The sequence below is a fragment of the Doryrhamphus excisus genome, chromosome 2, assembly GCF_030265055.1.
Source record: "Doryrhamphus excisus isolate RoL2022-K1 chromosome 2, RoL_Dexc_1.0, whole genome shotgun sequence".
Lineage (NCBI taxonomy): Eukaryota > Metazoa > Chordata > Actinopteri > Syngnathiformes > Syngnathidae > Doryrhamphus > Doryrhamphus excisus.
Window position 1 is genome coordinate 885,792 of NC_080467.1, and position 21,709 is coordinate 907,500.

Sequence of the window (21,709 nt, forward strand, 5' to 3'; positions counted from 1 at the left end):
TCGAGGAGTTTCACACAAATGTTCATGATACGTTGCCGTACATTAGGAGTGGTAACAAATAACAAAAGTTTGCATAAAATTCCCACCGCAATAGAGTTGGTCTTGCTTTTCCCTCAGTTTGGTGGTACATTGCTGCCGCTTATTGGTCAGTTTATGAACTGATCAATGTCTTTGGGATGAGATTATTGATCGTTGTTGGGCAAATCTCTTTAAAGAACGCAATTAGTTGTAGGTACTAGTTTCTTCTTAATCGAATTAAAACGTGAACTAATCACATTTGTTTTTATATTTGTTTTGTTCTATCTTCATTTATGTTAATCGTTTATTTTACTACAACTATCCAGTCCAGTGGCGGCGCTAACACACCATGTAGTCGCCTTAAGAAAAAACGAGGAAGACAAAAGGCGGAAGCTGGAGTGACGTTCGACGTCATATTATTCTACTTCCGTTTCAAAGTAAAACTCTGCCAGCTAATGTGTTTTATACAGGTGTATAAATGCCAAAGTTAGGGTTAGGGTAAATGCCAAGACTTTGAATGTTTGCCAAAGTTTATCAACTCTCAACACAACTTTCACTAATCCATTTAAAAAAAAAAATCGATCGGAACAACAACTTTCGTTTTTGATGTTAGTTTCATGAAACCTGCTGTATCTAGCTGTGACCACTAGATGTCATTATTTTGCGCGTGACTTGTTTTGTGGCGACTTAATTTATTGTAATTTTTGTAATAAAGTGTTTTAATTCAATTGATTGATGCCTCAGAGTGTTAATTCCTCCAGCAAATAGCGTAATAAAAGAAGACTAATGAGCTGAGTTACCATATCTAGTGTATTCCCTCATCTGAAATCTATCTCAATTATGGATGGATAATATCATCAGGGATTATTTATATTTACATGCTTGTTCTTTCCCAAGGGAGGTGGCTTTTAATTCTCTAATTCTCTTCTTAATTTCCCTAACTAAACCTTGGTGATAACACATAATATATTAAGTGTCCACACTTTGATAACTTTACGGTCATTGACTCTGATATGGTGTATTCTCCTTCCACATTCATGTTTACTGATTCTATGGACTCTGATCTGGAGGTCTAATGTTCCTCAAACTGTAGCCATCTTTACACAGTGCGTGTTTCTGTATTGACTCACTGTTAGTTTTGAAGTGAGACTACCAATTCATGACCGAATTTTAACTACTAATTCAAAAGAATTAACAATAGAAAAATGTATTGTCTTTGATGATAAGTCCAGCTCACATGTTCATTGTTAATAATGACTCAACAGTTTATTAATTTGGGTTTCAATGTACAATGTAGATGATCTAATGTTTGCATTTCAGCACACATCAATACACAAACCAGCACCTTGACCGACGATGTGAAAGCCAGCGTTCATATCAGCACCTAACAGATCAATACTGGCATTTGTAACACACACACACACACAATTACCACGTCGTCCAGATTTGCTTCCTCATCATCATCATCGACCTCAGCCTGTCACAGGCACTTCTGTGTCCAACATGGATCAGCTTAATGTTTAGCCCAGGATCCACAAATACACACACATATACGCACACACAGGGATTAACAAGGCACAGGGACACATATGCTACCTGAGGATGGAGGCGAGAATACTACACGAGAGGAGAACACCAGGTAGCCGTGACTCAGGTGAGAGTTACTGTATGACTCTTAATGTTGCGCTTGTAGTTTACGTTCTATGGCTGCCGTATCCACATGTAGTAACTTGATGTTAGTAACTTTAATTGACACTGCAATTAATGTAGTAATGCAGCAGGTGGCAATGGTATTTTATGACTTTAGTTAATCGTGCAGTTTTAATGAAAGGTACAGTTAAGAATAAACAATGTCATTCAGTAGGAACAAAAACACACTGAGCAGCTATTGATTTTTTCGGAGGCTTTGATTAGTTAAGCTGAGATCTTAGCCTCTTAATCCCAAGTAGAGAAGGTAAATTGGCTGTCAGTCCTATGAGGCTGCAGCGAATGGTAATGGTAATGGTAATGGTAATGGTTTTATTTCATTTGAACATGCATCAGATTACAATTGAGCGCATCCCATAATCAGTTCCCAGTTCCACATGTCCAAAAGGAGTAGGAAGAAGCAAAGCTTATTAAATCCTACCCCTCCATCTGGTACTTTTACAACCAGTAACTGTTACATTTGTTCACTTCCTGCTTTCCTAATATAGTTAGTTTTTTTTTTATCACGTACCAAAGTAGGAGGTGATATGAGCATCCAATGCCATAATGGGTACCATAGTAAGTGTCAATATAGTGATATATATAGCACATCATGACTGGTTCAAGACTCTTCATCCTTGTATTTAGCAAATTAATTAATTAATTTTATTAATTTTTATTAATTTTTATTTAGTTTTTTGGTTTTTTTTGTCACATACAGAAGTACGAGGTGATATGAGCATCCAATGCCATAATGGGTACCATAGTAAGTGTCAATATAGTGATATAGAGAGCACATCATGACTTGTATTTAGCAAATTTATTTCATTTATTAATTTATTTTATTATTTTTTTAAATGTTTAAATGTTTAAATTTTGTAATTTTGTAATTTTGTAATTTTTTAATTTTGTAATTTTTTAATTTTTAATTTTTAATTTTTAATTTTTAATTTTTAATTTTTAATTTTTAATTTTTAATTTTTAATTTTTAATTTTTAATTTTTAATTTTTAATTTTTAATTTTTAATTTTTAATTTTTTATGTTTTTATGTTTTTATGTTTTTATGTTTTTATGTTTTTATGTTTTATTTAAATTTTAAAATTTTAAAATTTTAAAATTTTAAAATTTTTAATGTTTTATTTTTTTTATTTTTTTATTTTTTTATTTTTTTATTTTTTTATTTTTTTATTTTTTTATTTTTTTATTTTTTTATTTTTTTATTTTTTTATTTTTTATTTTTTTATTTTTTTATTTTTTTATTTTTTTATTTTTTATTGTTTTTATTTTGTTATTTTGTTATTTTGTTATTTTGTTATTTTGTTATTTTGTTAATTTTGTCACTACTAACTATACTACTAACCGGTACTAACTAACTCAGTTCTTGTTGTCAGGACACATTACAGATGAAGTCCTAACAGAGCCCCATGGAAGCGTCTCCTCTCGTCCACTATCCGTGCTCGCTCGTCTCTACGTGTACGCGCTACATGGCTGCCTCTGTGAGGTGTGTTTCACGGCCGTGCTGGACTGGTGCAGCATCCGGGACAGGAGGATGATGGGCTACAGCAGTCTTTGGGCCCTGCCTATGTACGCCACTGCGATCTACATCCTGGAGAAGCTGAGAAGCCGGCTGCTAATTGGTCACCAAGCACTGCCTCTGCGTCTCTTAATGTACACCCTGTTCATCTACACGTGGGAATTCACCTGGGGTACTGCACTCAGGTTGCTGAAGGCCTGTCCGTGGGACTACTCGGGGTATAAGTACAACTTTGGAGGACTGGTGACTCTGGAATATGCTCTTCCTTGGGCTGTTGCAGCTTTTATAGCAGAGCAGCATGTAATCGCAAACACTCTGAGGATAAGATTGTACAAGTAAACAGGCATTGGTTCAAAAAATGAACCTCCAAGAGCAGCAATAAAACAAAGTAGAACTCAGTGCACACATATTTTGGATAAAATTAAAGGCTTTTAATTGTTTGTAGTGTATGTCATTTAACTTTAAATACGTGTGTTTTTATCAATTCTGGCATTTTTTTGTATTGCTGTCTAATTTTATAAGTGATTGTGATATTTTCTGAGAATGTTTTGGTTTGTTGTATAATAAATTTTTAAACTACCTGTATCAATTAAATAAACAGTTGTCTCCAGAACAGTGGTGTCCAGCAGCAAAATCTAAAAATATTAATTAACAATAATACAAAAAAAAGAACAATTAAAAAAGCAGCAGTAGAAGAATAACGTAAAATAGAACGTAAAATAATAATGTAAAAATATTCCGAGAAAAAAAGTTGTAACCGAGAAAAAAAATGATCATTTAATGACAATAATGTAATATAATGAGGAACAATAACATAATATACATATATAAAAGTTCAGAAAAAGTCATTAACATGATGAAAAACTAAACAACAAAATTTTTTTAATTTTTGAAGAAATAAAATAAAAATACTAACAGAAAAACAGAAGTCACAGATTTACAAAAATAAACTCATATTATGAACGAAAGTAAGATTTTAGTAGCATAGAGTTGAAGTAGTAAAAATTGTAAAAAAAAAAAAAATATATGAGAAACAAACAAAACAGTTGTAATTGAAAAAAGTTGTAATTTTTGGAAATTTATGTTGCAGAAAAAAGTTATGATGTAACAAGAATTAAAATCATGGGAATAAAGTGATAATTTTGAGAATAAGATTGGAATAGTTGAATAATAATCATTATAAATGAAATAAAAAAACACTAATTAATTTTATAAGAATAATTATTACAAATTATTAAGCAAAGAACGTCACGTCCTAATGAGAAAAAAACAGATTAACAACAATAAACTTGTTATGTTTTTTTTAAGACATGAGACACAAAATCGCAAGTCGTGATTGACCAGGATGTAAGGGTGACACTTGTGAGATAATCAGCGTTTTTTATATTTATTGATGTCTGTGGGGTCGCTGCTATGACGTCAGCCTCCCTCCACGTTCATTTGGCTCCCTCTGGTGGACAGAAGCAGCATTACAGAGCCTTACATCCATCATTTTTCTCTTGTCCTCCATAAAATGCTTTTCTCATATGAAATGTATTATAGAAAAACTTTAAAATTGTAGTATTTTTAACATTTTACATCTTTTACAGTCATGTTGGTACATATTTGTATATTTATCAGGTATAATAAATGTAAGTGTTAACTGGCTGTGTGATGAGTTTAGCGAACGTATTATGAAATAAATGTATACATTGCACATTTTAAAACTGACACGAATGGAAATTGCAAAATTACACAAAGATTTTATACCGACATTTTTTAGTGGAAGTTGAATTTTAACATTACCATGAAGTCATTTGTCCACAATTCTTTATGCTGATATGAATTTAACACTTTGTGGTTATGGTTTTTCACAACATTACTGTATGTTTAGTGTGTAAGATCAGGGTCTTTTACGCTCAGGGTTTTGGACCACAACCAGTGCCACAGTCTCCTCATCTCTCTGCCACTGGTACCTAATGGAGAAGATATGAAATATATTGTATGAACAAATCATAACCTCCAATAAATTTGGTGAAATGATAGAAATCACAGTGTGTTTGTGTCTCATTGATATTTTGGTAATAACGTTGACTGACTGGTTATGCTCAGGAACCAGCAAACTATTCCCCGCAGAGAGATTAAACTTCTGTTCATTCATGGTTACCCACGAGGATCCTTCCTGGGGGTGAAAAAGAGAAAAAGATGTTCTTTAGTCCAACATCATTTACACGTTATACCCTGGACATTTTTTTTTAGTTCAATTAACTTAATTTTACTTATTAATTTGTTTAAAAATCAGGAAACGACACTAGAAAATGACACAAATTTGTTTTTAAATGTAATTATCCAAAGACTTCCTCAATGTTGGTATTGTTTAATGTATGTCAGCGGTGGTCAAAGTGTGGTCTGGAGGCCATTTGCAGGCTGCAACTGTTTGTTTTTAATTGGGTAGCAACACTAAAAACATAAAAAAAAACAAGAAAACTGAAAAAAACAACACAAATCAGCAGTCAGTTTACAAGAATAAAGTCAAAATATTAAGAGAAAAAAGTTGTAATCTAACAAGAAAAAGTCATAAATCCATGGGAGTTATATCATAATAGGATATTTTTTGAACATTGTAATATTATGAGAAACAAAACAACAAATAAAGTTGTAATTTTTGAAAATATTAGATTGCAGAAAAAGTTACAATGTTGTGAAAATGAAGTCAAAATATTACAGGAATGAAGCCACATAATAACAAGAAGAAAATTTACAACAAGAAAGTTGAAGTAGCTGGAAAATAAAAAAAAATTAATAATAGTAGAAATGGAAAAAACAAATGTCATTTTATGAGAATAAAGTCAAAATATTAAAAGAAAAACATATTTAATGACATACATGTAAAAAAAAAATTTAGTATCACATAGTGAAAATAGTAAAGAAAAAAAGAAAAAAAATAAGTCATAATATTAAGAAAAAAAATAAGTTGAAAAATTTTGGTTATTATGGGGAAAATGTCATTATATAACGCAAAAAATATTAACAAAGATTATTAAAAGTGAAAGTTAAAATATTTTGAAAAAAAAAAAAATAAAAAAGACAGAAGTCCATGCTAATAATAAATTTTTATTCTATAACACAAAGCTAGATTCAGTTTTTTTTTTTTTTTCAGAATGATCCGCATGTTGGCAATTGATGTTAAGTTAATGTCATAAAAGATGACGCTATAATAAAATAAGAACATACCAGTTGCCAAATCCAAACATCGCTTTGCAGTATGGACGCATCAGTTAAACCGGCTCCAAACAAGGTTACCTGTCAAGGTCATGAGCAGTTATTAATTCACGTTTGCATCATTGGAAACTGAACCATAGAGTGACATCTGTCATGTGCTTGACGTAAAAAATCCTAAAAAAAAAATCCTTTTTGGACCCAAAATCGAATCCACTCCATATCGATTGAAATATACACCTTGTAGATGATTGTACCTCTGTCTCAAACTGAGCCCCAAACATGTTTATCGGGCTGCCATTGGTCAGGAACGGCTTGTGTTTCTCCAACCAGGACTTAAAGCAAAAGGGCGACATCACATTCATGTTGTTCATTTGGAACGGAGGCTCTCCGAAGTCTTTATCTGCACCAACAAAAATAAAATCATGAAACTCCAGAAAAACCAAACAAGATTCAGATCCAGTGGACCCAAACATGATGGCTCACCGGGATCGGGTTTTCCAGTCTTGTACTGCTTGGATGCCATGAATCTGGAAATAATCGGATAAATAATTGAAACAAATAAAAATTAACAAGAACGTTGTGAGTGATCATAACATGAAGTTTCTTACTCTTGGATGATTGGGACTAGTTGGGTTCCAAGATCTTCACAGTAGAACCATTTCTCAAAGAGGATGTCGTTTGTGTTCTCTACATAGTACCTGAAGGCATCAAGACATGCTCTACATCAGGGGTGCTCATTAAGTCGATCGCGATCTACCGGTCGATCGCGGAGGTGGTACTGGTCGATCGCTGGTCGATCGCGGCGTGACATTAAAAAAATATCATCCCAGCATCAATGCCGTCACTTGATTGATATACAGGGCAGCCATTCAGATGACAACTGAATGTTGCCCTTCGGGCGACCAATCAAATCAAACAACGTCTCTAAGTGCAGCAGAACTTACGATGTCAGCCTATCATCCATCCCCGTTACTTGATTGACATACAGGACAACCAGTCAGATGACAACTGAATTTTGACCTTTAGGTCACCGCTCATGCGTAAACAACGATGCAAAGTGCTAAGCTAGTCGGCGAATTGCGAGATTTTAAGCCCTCGCTAAAGTTTATGGTCACTAAAATGAGTGAAGGAGCTGGACCAAGTAAAAAGGCAAAAACTGGACCAAGTAAAAAGGCAAAAAACATATCACTTCCATACGGATATGGAATATTATACAGATATTATGATACGGATATTATCCATGACTGATAAACATTTGGAAGTGTGCTTGAGGCTGGCTATCAGCAGCTACTGTCCGGACTATGCATCCCTGGCTGGTTCAATTCAGTGCAAGTCATCAAAGTAAACTCAGGTAATTACAAAAAATGTTAATAGTTAATTATGTGTGTTTTGCAATATTGGCTCATTTGGTTATGTAAGGTACATCAACATACATTGTACGTACAAATAATCCTCAATACATTTGAAAATAAATAGATGTTTTGCATTTTTGTAGTGGGTAGATCATTTTGACTCGGTCATTTTAAAAGTAGCTCGCATGCTGAAAAAGTGTGAGCACCCCTGCTCTATATAATACCTTTCAATATGAACACATGGTGATGAAATGCAATCATACAATACATAATGTGGGAAAATGCAATGTAATACATTGAAGCAAATAGTATATTTAGCTTTGTTTAATATCCGATCATTTGGTGTTTATGTATGTTTCTATACATGAGGGGTCGGCCGCCCTTCCTCAATATTATCGAATCACCAGTCAGAACTCAGCCAAGATGTATTCATCTTGGCTGCAGTCGGATAATTTGAAATATTTTCAAAAACATGCAAAAGATTCAAGCATTGCGACGCTGAAGCTCAGCATGCAGCTCCAGAACACGGGTTGCCGACCCCCGTGCCGTAGATCAAGGAGGCCCAACCTGAGGCAGTCAATCTCAGTGAGCAGTCGCCTCCGCTCCACCACCAGTCCCACAGTGTTGGCCTCCCGCTGGGGGGAGTGCGGGATCCGAGCAGGCAGCAGGAACATCTGAAAAACGGGAATATAAACGGGATATAATTGCTGCGACACACCACATCCCGACACCCAATATCACCCTTTGTTAGCATCCTCAGCTTGTTAATCCATAGACACCACCTTAAGTCAGCTCTGTCACCTTTCTATGATGTCATCAGCAGTTGACTCTGTAGTTCTTCGCCTACTAATACAGTTACTGTATGCCGCAAGTCTAACAAAAACAAGTTTTATGTGCATAAAACTATTCTTAATACATATAAATTATGAATAAAAAACGATTAATAAACATTTAAGGTTGTTTTGATCTTCAAAGAAGACTTGATTGTTGACAAAGACACAATGTAGCAGGAAAATCAATGCAGACACCACCTTTGTATTTTGAGTTTTTTAGTTCTTAAAATAAATAGTGGTTCTAGGCCTCACAGCTAGGAGACCCGAGTTCAATTCCACTCTCGGCCATCTCTGTGTGGAGTTTGCATGTTCTCCTCGTGCATGTGTGGGTTTTCTCCGGGTACTCCGGTTTCCTCCCACATTCCAAAAACATGCTAGGTTAATTGGCGACTCCAAATTGTCTATAGGTATGAATGTGAGTGTGAATGGTTGTTTGTTTATATGTGCCTTGTGATTGGCTGGCCCCGCCTCTCGCCCCAAGACAGCTGGGATAGGCTCCATTTATAAAAATTAAATTAAATTAAATTAAATTAAATTAAATTAAATTAAATTAAATTAAATTAAATTAAATTAAATTAAATTAAATTAAAATAAAATAAAATAAAATAAAATAAAATAAAATAAAATAAAATAAAATAAAAAATGTAAAATAAAATATGTGTTTAATATTATTTAAGAGAAAAAACATTGATAAGGGTCTTTATTTTATTTATTTATTTATTTATTTTTACCTTTTTTATATCAACTTATTGTAACAAAAGTGTCAATCATGATATTATTTCTTTGCTTACAAATGCATAATTCAAGCTCACCTCTCCCTCCTTGATGTGCACGTCCTTGTTCTTGCCGTTTTCAATCACCTTCAGACACATGTCTCCCTTCACTTGGTAGAATAGCTGTTGGAAATAAATAACATTGCTCTCAGTTGCTGGATAACTTGGATATACTACTTACTGCATGTTAAATATTCTATCAAACTGTCATTTCCCCACAATGGGTCATGCCTATATGAGTTTATATTACAAATCTGGTGGAATTCATTGAAAATATGTGCTTTTTTCTTACCTCTTCACCTTCTTCAATATGGTAATCTTTTCTGGTGTTTGGCCCCCCAACAAACATAATATTCAACTGAGAAAAGTGCCTGGATAAACGGAAAACAGTAGCGTTTTTTTTTAAGCAGCATCAGGTGAGGATTTTGTTCAATACAACGTCACGTATCTTTCTACTCACATGAGCTTGTTGCACACCGGTGGCAGGAAAGCATTCTGATTCTCTGCTATCCACTCCTCCACATTCACAAGAAGGCGACTACTGCTCATTATTTTAAGGAGACGTTTGGTTCTTGCTGTGATATTGTCACTCGGAACTGTTTGCTTTTACAAGACCGGCTGACACTGAAAGTCCAAAATGCAAAAGTGGGTGTAGGCGAGTGGGAGGAGTCGTGAGTTGGTGAATGGTTACCTTCAATGTTATCATGACATTGACAAGAGTTCTTCAGACACACTTCATTGCAACCGATCTTTCACAAAAACGCAGGTAGAAGAGTCTTACATATCATATCAAAAAAGTGTGTATAAACAAAGGGAAAGGATGCAAGGGCAAATTTCATATTTTGTAAGCCAATACAAGTAGATATGCTAAAAAGTTATATATATTGGTGTGGAAAAGTGTTGAAAAGTGTGGAAAAGTCCTCCCTTGTTGATTTAATATATTTGCATTTTTTGCATGTCTAGCCAATTTAATCTGGTATATAATGTGGTAATACGGGGTTGTCCAAAATATATTAAAAAAATATACAAAATATACAAAATATATAAAAAAATATATATATAAAATAATAAAACAATAATTATACATAAATACAAAATAAAATATATATAAAAATTATATATATATTTATTATATATATATATATATATTATATTTATTTTATATATATATATATATTATATTTATTTTTATATATATTTTATTTTGTATTTATGTATAATTATTTTTTTATTATTTTTTTATTATATATATTATATATATATATATATATATATATAATAATAAAACAATAATTATACATAAATACTAAATAAAATATATATAAAAATAATTAAATATATATATATATATATACATATATATATATATATATATATATATATATATATATATATATATTATTTATTATATATATATATATAATATTTATTTTTATATATATTTTATTTTGTATTTATGTATAATTATTGTTTTATTATTTTATATATATATTTTTTATATATATATATATATATATATATATATATATATATATATAAACAATATATTGGCTAAGTCCCAGCTTTTGTTTTTGGAGGTTGGCACAATAACGTACATAGTATGGACTATGTAAGTATTATATTTATATCATAAACAGCCTTAATGAAATACGTATGCAAATACGGGGACTACATTCGTATTAATTGTCAAAATATTTATAATCCTACTCTTAAAAACTACAGAAGGGGGTAAATATGTTTACAATGCGTATAAACTTTGTACTTATAACGTCAGAACATACATTATACAGCGTCAAAAAGCTAGTGGAACCGAATCGATACTAATATTACGGTAACTCTCTTGCTCCACATGCATCATCTTTGACAAAATCGACCAATCACAATGCGATGTCGTGTCCAAACGGAACTACGGCAAGCGTCGAGGTCTGTCAACTCTGTCGACTCGCTTGTTGTACAACCAGCGAACACAGAAGCCTCGCGGAATCAGGTGAACACATTAATTATTTATGCAGATAATGCAGATATGTTTCAATGTATTCTAATATAATAACTTCGCCGTCAACAGCCATTGGATTTGGACGTAGAGAAAATATTGAGCGTCGTGCTAGCTTAGTGTTTCAGTCGGCTTTGCGCTAGCGTCACAATTCCGGTTTTCTGTCAACTTGTTAAATTTGTTAAAAAGGACAGCAAAATATCACCACATGTAATAACACCACATAAATTTATTATTATAACCTTACTCGACACTGTATTTTGTTGCCCATGTGTCTCAATATAATGTGCACCCAAAGTAAACTTTAATAAACTTTGCTAATGTGTTCCCTTTCAGCACAATGAGAAGCAGCAGGTGTGATGCGCAATTGGGGGGCCTCATCCTCTTCCTGTCCTCCTTTCTTCTGTGTGTCCGCTGTCATGGAGACCATCACCAGGGACAGCCACCAGTGGTTGAAAGTGCTGCTCACTTTTCGGGTCACGGTCGCTTTGACAAAACCGTAGTCCAAGATAAAGAGTGAGACGCATCTATATTACTCCTGCGCATGCTCTATTGAAGCCGTGTTGGCACACAGGAGCAGTGAACTCCCTTGTCTTGTCTCGCAGGCACATTATGGAGCATTTGGAGGGTGTGATTGACAAACCGCAAAAGGACATGTCACCCCAGGAACTTCAGCTGCACTATTTCAAGATGCACGATTATGATGGCAACAACCTGTTGGATGGGCTGGAGTTAGCGACGGCTATTACGCACGTCCACAGAGAGGTAGGGTGTTGTGCTCTTTTGTGCATTTTGTTTTTCTTTAAGGCGTGACCACAAGTACATATATAGTACAGTTGTGCAGTTCTTGATCCTACTTCAAAGGTAGTACTGGTCCCGTGGAGTAAGATGATATTTTTTTCTCATTACATTGTATAAAACACTCCCCATACTGTACATTTTTACACTATTTTTACACTTTTTTTTTTTTACATATTTAGGTAATGTGATCTTCAATATTGAAATGCATTAGACAGGTCCATATTTCCAGTAAACCTCACTTTTATATTTTGTTTTCATATTTGTCTTAAATAGTGTAGACTGGTTAAGCGGCCATATTGTCACATTATAAAACATTGTTTTGAAAAATTTAAGTACCATTTAAGAGAAAACATAAATATGTAAAAGTAGTAAAACACTAGTTTGAAGAGTCTCCCGACAGTTGCTGCCGTTCTATAATTATTTAATAATCCTATAATTTGCATAATTGGCCATGACACATGTGTATATCATTTTTGTGGACGGTGTAGGAGGGGCGGCACAGGAGCGCCTTAGCTCGCGAAGAAGAGCGATACATGTTTTCAAATGTTTTTCCACCAAAAAAGTGAAAGGATGAGCGAATAAAAGAAAAGGAACTTTTTATGATATTTTATGATATCTTAAGAAGTTATATATAGTATATTTTTCAAGAAAAAAAACCTGGAGTGTCAAAGTGACTATAGGGGTGTTACTTCATGACTACAGGGCTTTAATAATAGCTAACTATGAAAATATTAAATTTATTTTGAATTATACTTGACAAAAATTCATTTTATGCGGTCCGGTGTGGAAACAATTAATCCTAAGAACAGAAGGACAACTGTAGGGGGAAAGCATATTATTAGTATGAACTTTTGGGATTTTTTTCCCTAATTTTTGCAGTTTTTTTATTTTCCAAATATTTTACACTTCTTAAATTATCTTCATAAATTTTCTTTTTGTAATATTATGACTTAATGTCACCTAATATTTTGACTTTATTCTCATAATATTAACTTTTTCTCAAATCTAATTTTCCAAACTTTTTTTTGCGGGATTGGGATTTGAGCCTGTAGCTCAAACCAGCGGCCGATGACGTTCACATGATTTCCTTTATTTTCCTTGTTGGTGTTTTTTTTAGGAGCGAGGAGAAAACAGCCAGCCGATGCGAGAGGAAGATCTAATGAATCTAATCGATGACGTTCTTCGGGATGATGACAAAAACAACGACGGTTACATAGACTACGCAGAGTTTGCCAAATCACTGGAATAACACGTTACCTCAGATGATGCCGTTTTTGCCCCCCCCCCCGCAACGCAGCAGGAAGGAACCTGCAGAGCGCCCGCTTGTTGAGACCATCGTTGTCTCCAGCAGGAATCGGTGAAGCTTTCTTTTTTTCCTCCAACGCGGCTAATTCATAACAAAACCTTTAGGTTGGCTTCAGTCTTGTAGCTTCCTCCAATAGTGCCTTTTTTTAAGGGCCGCTTCACACAATTTGTAGCATCTTTTCCAAGCTAAAGATGCAATGGGCCACAGACGGGGATTCCAAACCAAACTAAACCAAAAGTGGTGCTGAGAAAAAAAGCATCAGAGAGCTGTGTAATAAAAGTACAACACGCCAGAGAGAAGGCCGGATTCTGATAAGATGCCAATCACTGTCATACCCCGCTGTCGACTTTACCATGAATGTATCATTACAGAAGTGAATGTGACATGGAAACACTAGAAACAATCTAGTTTGTTGATAAGCTTAATCCACGTGAGGCACCTCAACACAACTTCACCTCTGCTGCGTCATTTGCCATTTTTTTAAAATAATGTACAGTTTATGGATGAATTCTATTGATATATTTTGTCATCTGGTGTTGATTCTTCAGTTTATGTTGATTACAAATATTTAAGAACATTGAGAAACTTTTTTTTGTTTTGAGAATGATCGATTAAAATCTATTCAGAAGACTTTTTTGTTTTTTAATTTATTTTTACCAACACTACAAAGTAACCATGGAGGCTCCAGTGCGGTTATTGCAGTTAATTGCCTCCAGACAATTTAATTCCTCATTTAAGTCCGGAATATTTTTTCTAGCTAAGATCATAGGAAATCTGTTTACAGCCTTCTAAATATGTTTTAACGTAATTGGAATTGCATCGGTCAATACGTCTTCCTCAATCACAAGCATACAGTTTATTGATAATTTACTAATAACTAATAAAAACACAAATATTTATGTTGTTTTTTTTATTGTAAATGGATAGCCCTGACGTAAACAGACAAAGACAAGAAGCTAAGACAAAAGCAGTGAGCTAGCATTGTTCAACTACAAGCTGGATTTATAAATGCTGACACCCCTTATTGGAAAGCCAGCATTTTAAGAAATGCTGCAAAAGTTTGACAGACAGTACAAATAAAATACATGTCGCAAATGGCAATTCCGCAACGTTGTTGAGTGAAAGATGACATATTAAAGGTAATATCGCATTATTATATGTATAAATAATTTTAACAATGGTTAATTTTGTCTCAAAAAATGTAGACCGTATCGTTTAGTGTCAATTTGTGGAACAATAACATTTAAAAAACGCACCGGTGTTGTTTTGCGACTGAGTACTTTTCATTGTACTTTTCTTAAAATTAACGTTAACATCTTTTCTCATTTCGTTCTCGTTCACCCAATCTCGTGAATCATCTTGTGACACCCATGCTAAATAAGCATTAGCATCTTGGCTTGTTAGCATGTGACATCAACTTTCGTCACTTGAATTTGATAGTATGTTTATTATTGTTTTAGTTCCATCATACTGTACTGTGACTATTTCTCCAGGTACTGTACTATCTTTGTATAATAATGGTATCGATACACTGTCATAAAATATGCTCCATAAGTAGGAATATGCCTAATACCTCACTACAACCCAATCTACTTCCTGGTGGACGCTTAGCTCCAGTGAGAGGGGGTGTCCAGGGTCTGCATGGAGGTCAGGGATAACACGGTTGAAGTCAGATTGCTCCTCAGCGGGCCGTACCATTCCTCATGATGGTGTTGAGGGGTCGCCTGCGGTGTCACGGAGGGGCAGGGATACTGGCCGACGGTGCCCGGCGGTGGGTGGTGGGGGAACATGGCAGGAGGCAGAACCGCGGCCAGTGGCTGGGCGTAATAGCGGCGTGCCACGGATGGCGGGACATGGATGCTGCCCAGCAGTGCCCTGTGCCCTGACATGACACCCGCAGGGAGACCTTTTTGGGATGCGCGCTCACGCTTACGCTGCTTGGCTCTTCTGTTCTGAAACCAAACCTGTGGACGCACATGGATGAGATACCTTAGGGGGACAGCAGCAGCTTCTTTCAGGAGGGTTGCAGGGTGCTGGAGCCTATCCCAGCTGTACTGTGGACTGGTCGCCAGCCAATCACAGGGCACATATAGACAAACAACCATTCACACTCACATTCATACCTATGGACATTTTGGAATGTTTTGGGAATGTGGGAGGAAACCGGAGTACCCGGAGAAAACCCACGCATGCACGGGGAGAACATGCAAACTCCACACAGAGATGGCATTGGTGGAATTGAACTCCGGTCTCCTAGCTGTGAGGCCTGTGCGCTAACCACTCAAACACCATGAAATTTTATTTTATTTTTTATTTTATTTTATTTTATTTTATTTTATTTTATTTTATTTTATTTTATTTTATTTTATTTTATTTTATTTTATTTTATTTTATTTTATTTTATTTTATTTTATTTTATTTTTTAATAATAAATAAATATAATTTAAAAATATTAGATTTCAACTTAACATGTATATTTAGAATCAACATTCATATTTTATATTCCGGTTTAACATTCATAGTTATCATTTATATTTAACATTTTGATTTATGCATTATGAATTATGCTTTGATATTAATATTAAAGTTTTAGATTTAACATATGTCCAATATTTTCATTTAATATTTAGTTGTAAAATGTATATTTATTTTTATTTATTATATATATGATGTATATTTATTATATATTTAGGTTTCAAATTCAAATATATTCATATTTAACATTATATTTATATTTGGATTAAAGAGATTTAGGATTTAGAGTCAGCATTTAATTTGTACCTCAAATTTGAAGAAATTGTTGTCGTTAAATAAAATAAAAATAAAGTAAAATAAATAATAATATAAAAAATATAATATAATATTAATAAAAAAAAAATAATAAAGTTAAATATAACTAATAAACTAAGTGTGTTTGAATTGTTACCCCGTGTGCGTACCTGAACACGAGCCTCGTTGAGCTTGGTGATTCGGGCCAGCTCCTCCCTGAAGTAGACGTCAGGATACTGGTTCTGTCCAAAGGCCATCTCCAGCTCTTCCAGCTGCTTATGGCTGAAAGTGGTGCGGAGGCGTCGCCTCGCCGGAGACTGGAAGGCTCTGCTCCGTCGGCTGACACCTGCCCCCGTGGAGGTCACGCCCGCTGACCCCTTGTCCGGCGACTCTCCGATATCTGCTTTCAGGATGAAGAAAGACTGAGATTTTTTTCACAGATGCTGACAAGCAAATTCGTAGTTAAGGAAATTCTTCAGCTCCGGTTTTGTGATGTCGTCGTGTAGCCCGGGTTGTCATCCTGCAAAAAGAGCGACTTAACTCCCAAGGTCACCTATGGCAGCCTGGATAAAAGGCGGATTAGACGGACTGTATGGTTCCCACTAGCATGAAGCAACCTGAGATGGAGAGAGATTTATTTGCCAAACACAAACTCGTGAGAAAGAGATACCAGAAACTGGAGGATTTGATGCCGGTTATTCCCACAACTCATAGCAATGTGACTAATTTGTTAAAGTGGAGGACTCCATTTGATGATTGGTTGCATGAAGTGCATTTTCTTGTACGTATATATGATTAAAAAACACTTATCACACTTATTAGTCAGTTTTTTCATTGGCCTGCAGCATATTCTAAAAATATAATTTAACACGCGGTACGTCAGCAGTAATTTTACAACAATAAAGTCAAAATATTTAAAGAAAAAAGTTGTGGGCTAACAGGAAAAGTGGTATTTTTATTAGAACAATGTATTATTATGAACATTCTAAAAATATAATTTAACATGCAGTAAGTCAGCAGTAATTTTACAACAATAAAGTCAAAATATTTAAAGAAAAAAGTTGTGGGCTAACAAAAAAAAGTGGTATTTTTATTAAATATAATTTAACATGCAGTAAGTCAGCAGTAATTTTACAACGATAAAGTCAAAATATTTAAAGAAAAAGTTGTGGGCTAACAGGAAAATTGGTATTTTTATTACAATAATGTATTATTATGAACATTTAAAAAATATAATTTAACACGCAGTAAGTCAGCAGTAATTTTACAACGATAAAGTCAAAATATTAAAAGAAAAAAGTTGTGGGCTAACAAAAAAAGTAGTATTTTTATTAGAATAATTCATTATTATGAGGAAAAATGTCATTTTTAGCAGCATATGAGTCATGATATTATTATATTTTCTGAAAATTAGGCTGTGTAAAAAGTTATGATGTATGATGTCATTATGACAAGAAATAGAAACCAACAGCAAGAATGAAATGGACAAGTACAAAGAAGAAAAAAGTCATATTTTAAGTAGAAAAAAGGTTCAGAACATTAGGAGGAAAAATAACATTATTTTAGTTGCATTGAATTGAATTGAAATAAAAGACAAACAAAGTATTTTTGTAAAAAATTATGATGTATGATGTCATTATGACAAGAAATAGAAACCAACAGCAGGAATGGAATAGACAAGTATGAAGAGGGAAAAAAGTCATATTTTAAGTAGAAAAAAGGTTCAGAACATTAGGAGGAAAAATAATAATTATTATTTTAGTTGCATTGAATTGAAATGAAAGTAATTGGAAAAAGTAAAAATTAAAATATTTTTAGAAAATTGCAAAATTTAAAAAACAAAAGTTTAAAACAAAGAGAAAATTTACAAAATAATAATAATAATAATTATTATTATTATAATAATTAAAAATAAATTTGAAATATTTGGAACATTTGAACGACAGAAGAAAATTAGTAAAAAAGACTGAAATTTGTACTCTTTTTGTTGAGATGGAGTCTTTTCTTGAAATATATACAGTATATAAACGTCTTAGCATATCTACATGTGTTCTCTTCCAAAATAGCAAAATGGGCCTTGCATCCTTTCAGTTTCAGTATTTGGCCCTCGATGGAAAAAAAATTGGGCACACAATAAAATAAAATCTTACCCTGAATTACTTCTCTATTATTATCACGTCTTTTTTTTCAACTCACCTGCAGTGGACGTAACTGTCGCCGTATCTGAGTAGACGTCCTGGTGACTCCTCTCAGCCTCCCCCGTTACTTTTATGTGGGCCATCCCTGCACTGCTCACTGAGTGGGTGGTAGGTAAGCACTGTCAGGACCCCCCCAACACGCATACAGACCAAAGTAACCTGTAAGTCACGTGTCTCTTTACCTTTTACCTGTGTGGGTGTGTTTCAGAGATGACTGAAGAATCACGAAATGAACCAACCAAAGCGAGACAGAGATAAGAATAATAAGAAAACAGAATAAGAATAAATAAATACTGAACAGATCACGTCAAATGTTGTTATTTATCCATCCACATGAACACCATCAACGTGTTTTCTGGTTAAAAATGAGGTTGAGTCATGAACACTGACCTTAACTGAAGGTTAAGGTGAGGCCTGCAGATGGTGTTGTGGGGTCTTTTGTGACCTCTCGAATGAGTCATCACTGCGCTTTTAAGATCATTTTGGTCGGCCGGCTACTCCCGGCAAGGTCCACCATCGTTTTATGTTTTTTGCTATTTGTGGATAATAGCTCTGACTGTGGTTTGCTGGAGTCCCAAAGCTATAGAAAGAGTTTTATAACCTTTTCCAGAATGACACTTAAGTTAGTCAATCACTTTTTTGCACAGGTTTGGATTTTTTTTTTTCGTGCCCCTCGCCTGAAGACAGCTGGGATAGGTAATGGTAATGGTAATGGTAATGGTAATGGTTCCACATGTCCAAAAGGAGTAGGAAGAAGCAAAGCTTATTAAATCCCACCCCTCCATCTGGTATTTTTACAATCGGTAACTGTTACATTTGTTCACTTCCTGCTTTCCTAATATAGTTTAATATTAAAAAATATATATTTTTTAAAATTTGGTATTTTTTGGTATTTTTTTGGTATTTTTGGTATTTTTTGGTATTTTTGGTATTTTCTTTACATTTTTTTTTTCATTTTTTTAAATTTTTTGTCACATACCGAAGTACGAAGTGATATGAGCATCCAATGCCATAATGGGTACCATAGTAAGTGTCAATATAGTGATATATATAGCACATCATGACTGGTTCAAGACTCTTCATCCTTGTATTTAGCAAATTTATTTTATGTATTAATTCATTTTATCAATTTTTATAATTTTTTTTTAGTTTGTTTAAATTTTTTTTTTCATTTTTTTATTTTTTGTCACGTACTGAAGTACGAGGTGATATGACCATACAATGTATACACAGTATAACAAACATGCAAAAAAATAAAAGAAATCAAGAATGGGGCAAACACTTTTTCCACACAGCTGTATAAATATACCTATTTTGACATACAAATTATAATTACTAAAAAATGTGTAACAGTTTTGCAATCTTTTGATTTTTTTGAATATTTGTCTCCTGCTGAGGAAAACTCTCAGCTGGACTGATGCTACCACAGGGTGGCGCTGTACTATCAGAGTGGGATTTAAGGCATCTTTTGCAACAGGCTTAATGACTTATTGTACAGTGTGTGTGTGTGTTGAGCCTTGATGCAATAAACAAATGTTATGTGATTCTTTTTATGCATTAAAATGTAAAACGGAGGAGGGTTAAAAACAGCATATTCTGTTTGGTTATATGACCACTAATTAATATTTCACTTTGTTTGATGATCCGAAATCAGGAAGAGGGCAAACACCACTGCGGATACAGTAGTAGCTCATGGTTTAATCAATGTCACACAGAATTCCAGTGATTGCAGGGGTCGTTTGAGGTCACAGCGTGTCAACGAGGAAGCGACTTTGTCGTCTTCCATGGTCCTTTTGAGGCCGTGTTTGAACGACATTCACGAGCTTTTCCAAAAATGTCTTCCTCTCCTGCTGTCATGCTTCCTTTGTCATCTGCTACTTCACACAAACCCATCCCTCCATCCCTCCATCCCTCCATCCCTCCAAGCGTCCACTTGTGATCGAATAACACGCAGGATATACAATATGGGGTGTTGTGTTACAATCACCACACACATAACACACACAGTAGTTGTCTTTCATGCAGTTTTTACACATTTGCATTAATAGACTGAATAATCATAGTCAAATATTAATGAATCTGAAGTGAAATGTTTGAAACGACATTGACATTGTGTTCTGAATGAGCTGAATTTTTGGATGTTGGAATAGTTTGAAGCAACTGAGAAATGTGGCGGTCATTAGCGGATAAAAAATTTTGTGGATGGAACCAGCAACCGTGAGATTGGGAGACAACTAATCTACCGCTTCAGCCGTGTCACCCCAAACTTTTTCCACTGAGGGCCACATACTAAAAAATGAAAGGGCCACTTTGATATTTGGGAAAGCAACACGTGTAGATATTCTACAAAGTCATACGTACTGTATCTCAACAAAAGGCTGCATTTAAACTTTGTGATTTAGGTGAAAAAGCGTATTATTGTGATTGTTTGTTATTGTAACTTATGAAGTTTGGTATTTGCTCTTTTTAACCCATTTTTGCATTTTTTTTTTTTACAAAATATTTGAACATTCTTCTTAAAAATCTTTGTAAACTTTCTACTCGTTTTATTATGATTATATATTTTTTGTATTTTTACTGTAAATTTTCTCTCAACCAATTTTTCCAGAAATTTCCCCCAAAATTGTGACTTTTTCTGAGTTTTTTATCATATGTTAATATTTTGATTTTATTCTCATAACATTATAACTTTTTCTGTAACCCAATTTTCCAACAATTACAACTGTATTCATTGTTTTGTTTGTTTTTCACAATATCAGGACTTTAAAATAAAAAAATATATATATTTTTTCTGTATTATGTCACATTTTTGCTGCTAAAATTATTATTAATTTTTTCGTCAAAATATAACTTTTTTCAATTAATATTTTGACTTTATTTTTGTAAATATTATATTGTACTGTTGATGTTCCAATTTTGCTGTTGTTGTTTTTTTTATTATATATTTTAAATGTGCCGCGGGTCTATTAAAAAAGCAGCTACGTGTCGCAAATGGCCCCTGGGCCGCACCGTGGCCACCCCTGCTCTAAGTGTTACAGTGATGGAAAATGTAAAATGATTTTTCACCACCAGAGGGCATCATTTCATTCATATGTTCATTCATGTTTAGCAGAAATTGAAATAAGTTGAAGGGCTGCACGGCGGACAAGTGGTTAGTGCAGGCCACACAGCTATGGGACCAGAGTTCAATTCCAACCATGGGCATCTCTGTGTGGAGTTTGCATGTTCTCCCCCGGTTTTCTCC

The 21,709-nt window shown here is 34.0% G+C and overlaps 4 protein-coding genes across 5 annotated transcripts; 2 read left to right on the forward strand and 2 right to left on the reverse strand.

Moving 5' to 3' along the window:
- The first annotated feature begins 1,488 nt into the window (after positions 1-1,488).
- Positions 1,489-4,230, forward strand: LOC131119991 (transmembrane protein 229B-like). Its single transcript, XM_058064934.1, has 2 exons — positions 1,489-1,672; positions 3,097-4,230. The coding sequence occupies exons 1-2, from the start codon at positions 1,621-1,623 to the stop codon at positions 3,576-3,578; spliced, it is 534 nt and encodes a 177-aa protein (XP_057920917.1). The 5' UTR covers positions 1,489-1,620; the 3' UTR covers positions 3,579-4,230.
- haao (3-hydroxyanthranilate 3,4-dioxygenase) lies at positions 3,047-10,022 on the reverse strand. The gene is made up of 10 exons (XM_058064933.1): positions 9,859-10,022; positions 9,691-9,769; positions 9,438-9,521; positions 8,360-8,466; positions 7,049-7,138; positions 6,924-6,967; positions 6,695-6,840; positions 6,453-6,521; positions 5,318-5,400; positions 3,047-5,194 (listed from the first exon to the last, which is right to left on the reverse strand). Exons 1-10 carry the CDS (start codon positions 9,945-9,947, stop codon positions 5,122-5,124), a joined length of 864 nt encoding a protein of 287 aa, XP_057920916.1. The 5' UTR covers positions 9,948-10,022; the 3' UTR covers positions 3,047-5,121.
- A 101-nt stretch (positions 10,023-10,123) lies between these two features.
- mcfd2 (multiple coagulation factor deficiency 2, ER cargo receptor complex subunit) lies at positions 10,124-15,055 on the forward strand. 2 transcript variants are annotated; one of them, XM_058061316.1, is made up of 4 exons: positions 10,124-10,164; positions 11,728-11,907; positions 11,997-12,156; positions 13,310-15,055. In XM_058061316.1, exons 2-4 carry the CDS (start codon positions 11,732-11,734, stop codon positions 13,439-13,441), a joined length of 468 nt encoding a protein of 155 aa, XP_057917299.1. In that variant the 5' UTR covers positions 10,124-10,164; positions 11,728-11,731; the 3' UTR covers positions 13,442-15,055. The 2 variants fall into 2 exon arrangements, with proteins under 2 accessions (XP_057917299.1, XP_057917290.1); XM_058061307.1 differs by lacking the exon at positions 10,124-10,164 and adding an exon at positions 11,263-11,385.
- On the reverse strand, positions 14,764-18,685 carry prop1 (PROP paired-like homeobox 1). The gene is made up of 3 exons (XM_058061296.1): positions 18,464-18,685; positions 16,438-16,667; positions 14,764-15,462 (listed from the first exon to the last, which is right to left on the reverse strand). Exons 1-3 carry the CDS (start codon positions 18,546-18,548, stop codon positions 15,106-15,108), a joined length of 672 nt encoding a protein of 223 aa, XP_057917279.1. The 5' UTR covers positions 18,549-18,685; the 3' UTR covers positions 14,764-15,105.
- Between the last annotated feature and the right edge of the window lie 3,024 nt (positions 18,686-21,709).

Excerpts from the sequence above, each read along its gene's own strand:
- LOC131119991 (XM_058064934.1), top strand. The coding sequence starts at position 1,621 with ATGGAGGCGAGAATACTACACGAGAGGAGAACACCAGGTAGCCGTGAC. Across the intron at positions 1,673-3,096 it reads ACCAGGTAGCCGTGACTCAG|GACACATTACAGATGAAGTC; the intron begins GTGAGAGTTACT and ends TCTTGTTGTCAG.
- haao (XM_058064933.1), bottom strand. The coding sequence starts at position 9,947 with ATGAGCAGTAGTCGCCTTCTTGTGAATGTGGAGGAGTGGATAGCAGAG. Across the intron at positions 7,139-8,359 it reads ACTGAGATTGACTGCCTCAG|GTACTATGTAGAGAACACAA; the intron begins GTTGGGCCTCCT and ends TGATGCCTTCAG. Across the intron at positions 6,522-6,694 it reads GGGCTCAGTTTGAGACAGAG|GTAACCTTGTTTGGAGCCGG; the intron begins GTACAATCATCT and ends TGACCTTGACAG.
- mcfd2 (XM_058061316.1), top strand. The coding sequence starts at position 11,732 with ATGAGAAGCAGCAGGTGTGATGCGCAATTGGGGGGCCTCATCCTCTTC. Across the intron at positions 11,908-11,996 it reads ACCGTAGTCCAAGATAAAGA|GCACATTATGGAGCATTTGG; the intron begins GTGAGACGCATC and ends CTTGTCTCGCAG. Across the intron at positions 12,157-13,309 it reads TTACGCACGTCCACAGAGAG|GAGCGAGGAGAAAACAGCCA; the intron begins GTAGGGTGTTGT and ends TGTTTTTTTTAG.
- prop1 (XM_058061296.1), bottom strand. The coding sequence starts at position 18,548 with ATGGCCCACATAAAAGTAACGGGGGAGGCTGAGAGGAGTCACCAGGAC. Across the intron at positions 16,668-18,463 it reads GACAGTTACGTCCACTGCAG|ATATCGGAGAGTCGCCGGAC; the intron begins GTGAGTTGAAAA and ends TCCTGAAAGCAG. Across the intron at positions 15,463-16,437 it reads TCAACGAGGCTCGTGTTCAG|GTTTGGTTTCAGAACAGAAG; the intron begins GTACGCACACGG and ends GTGCGTCCACAG.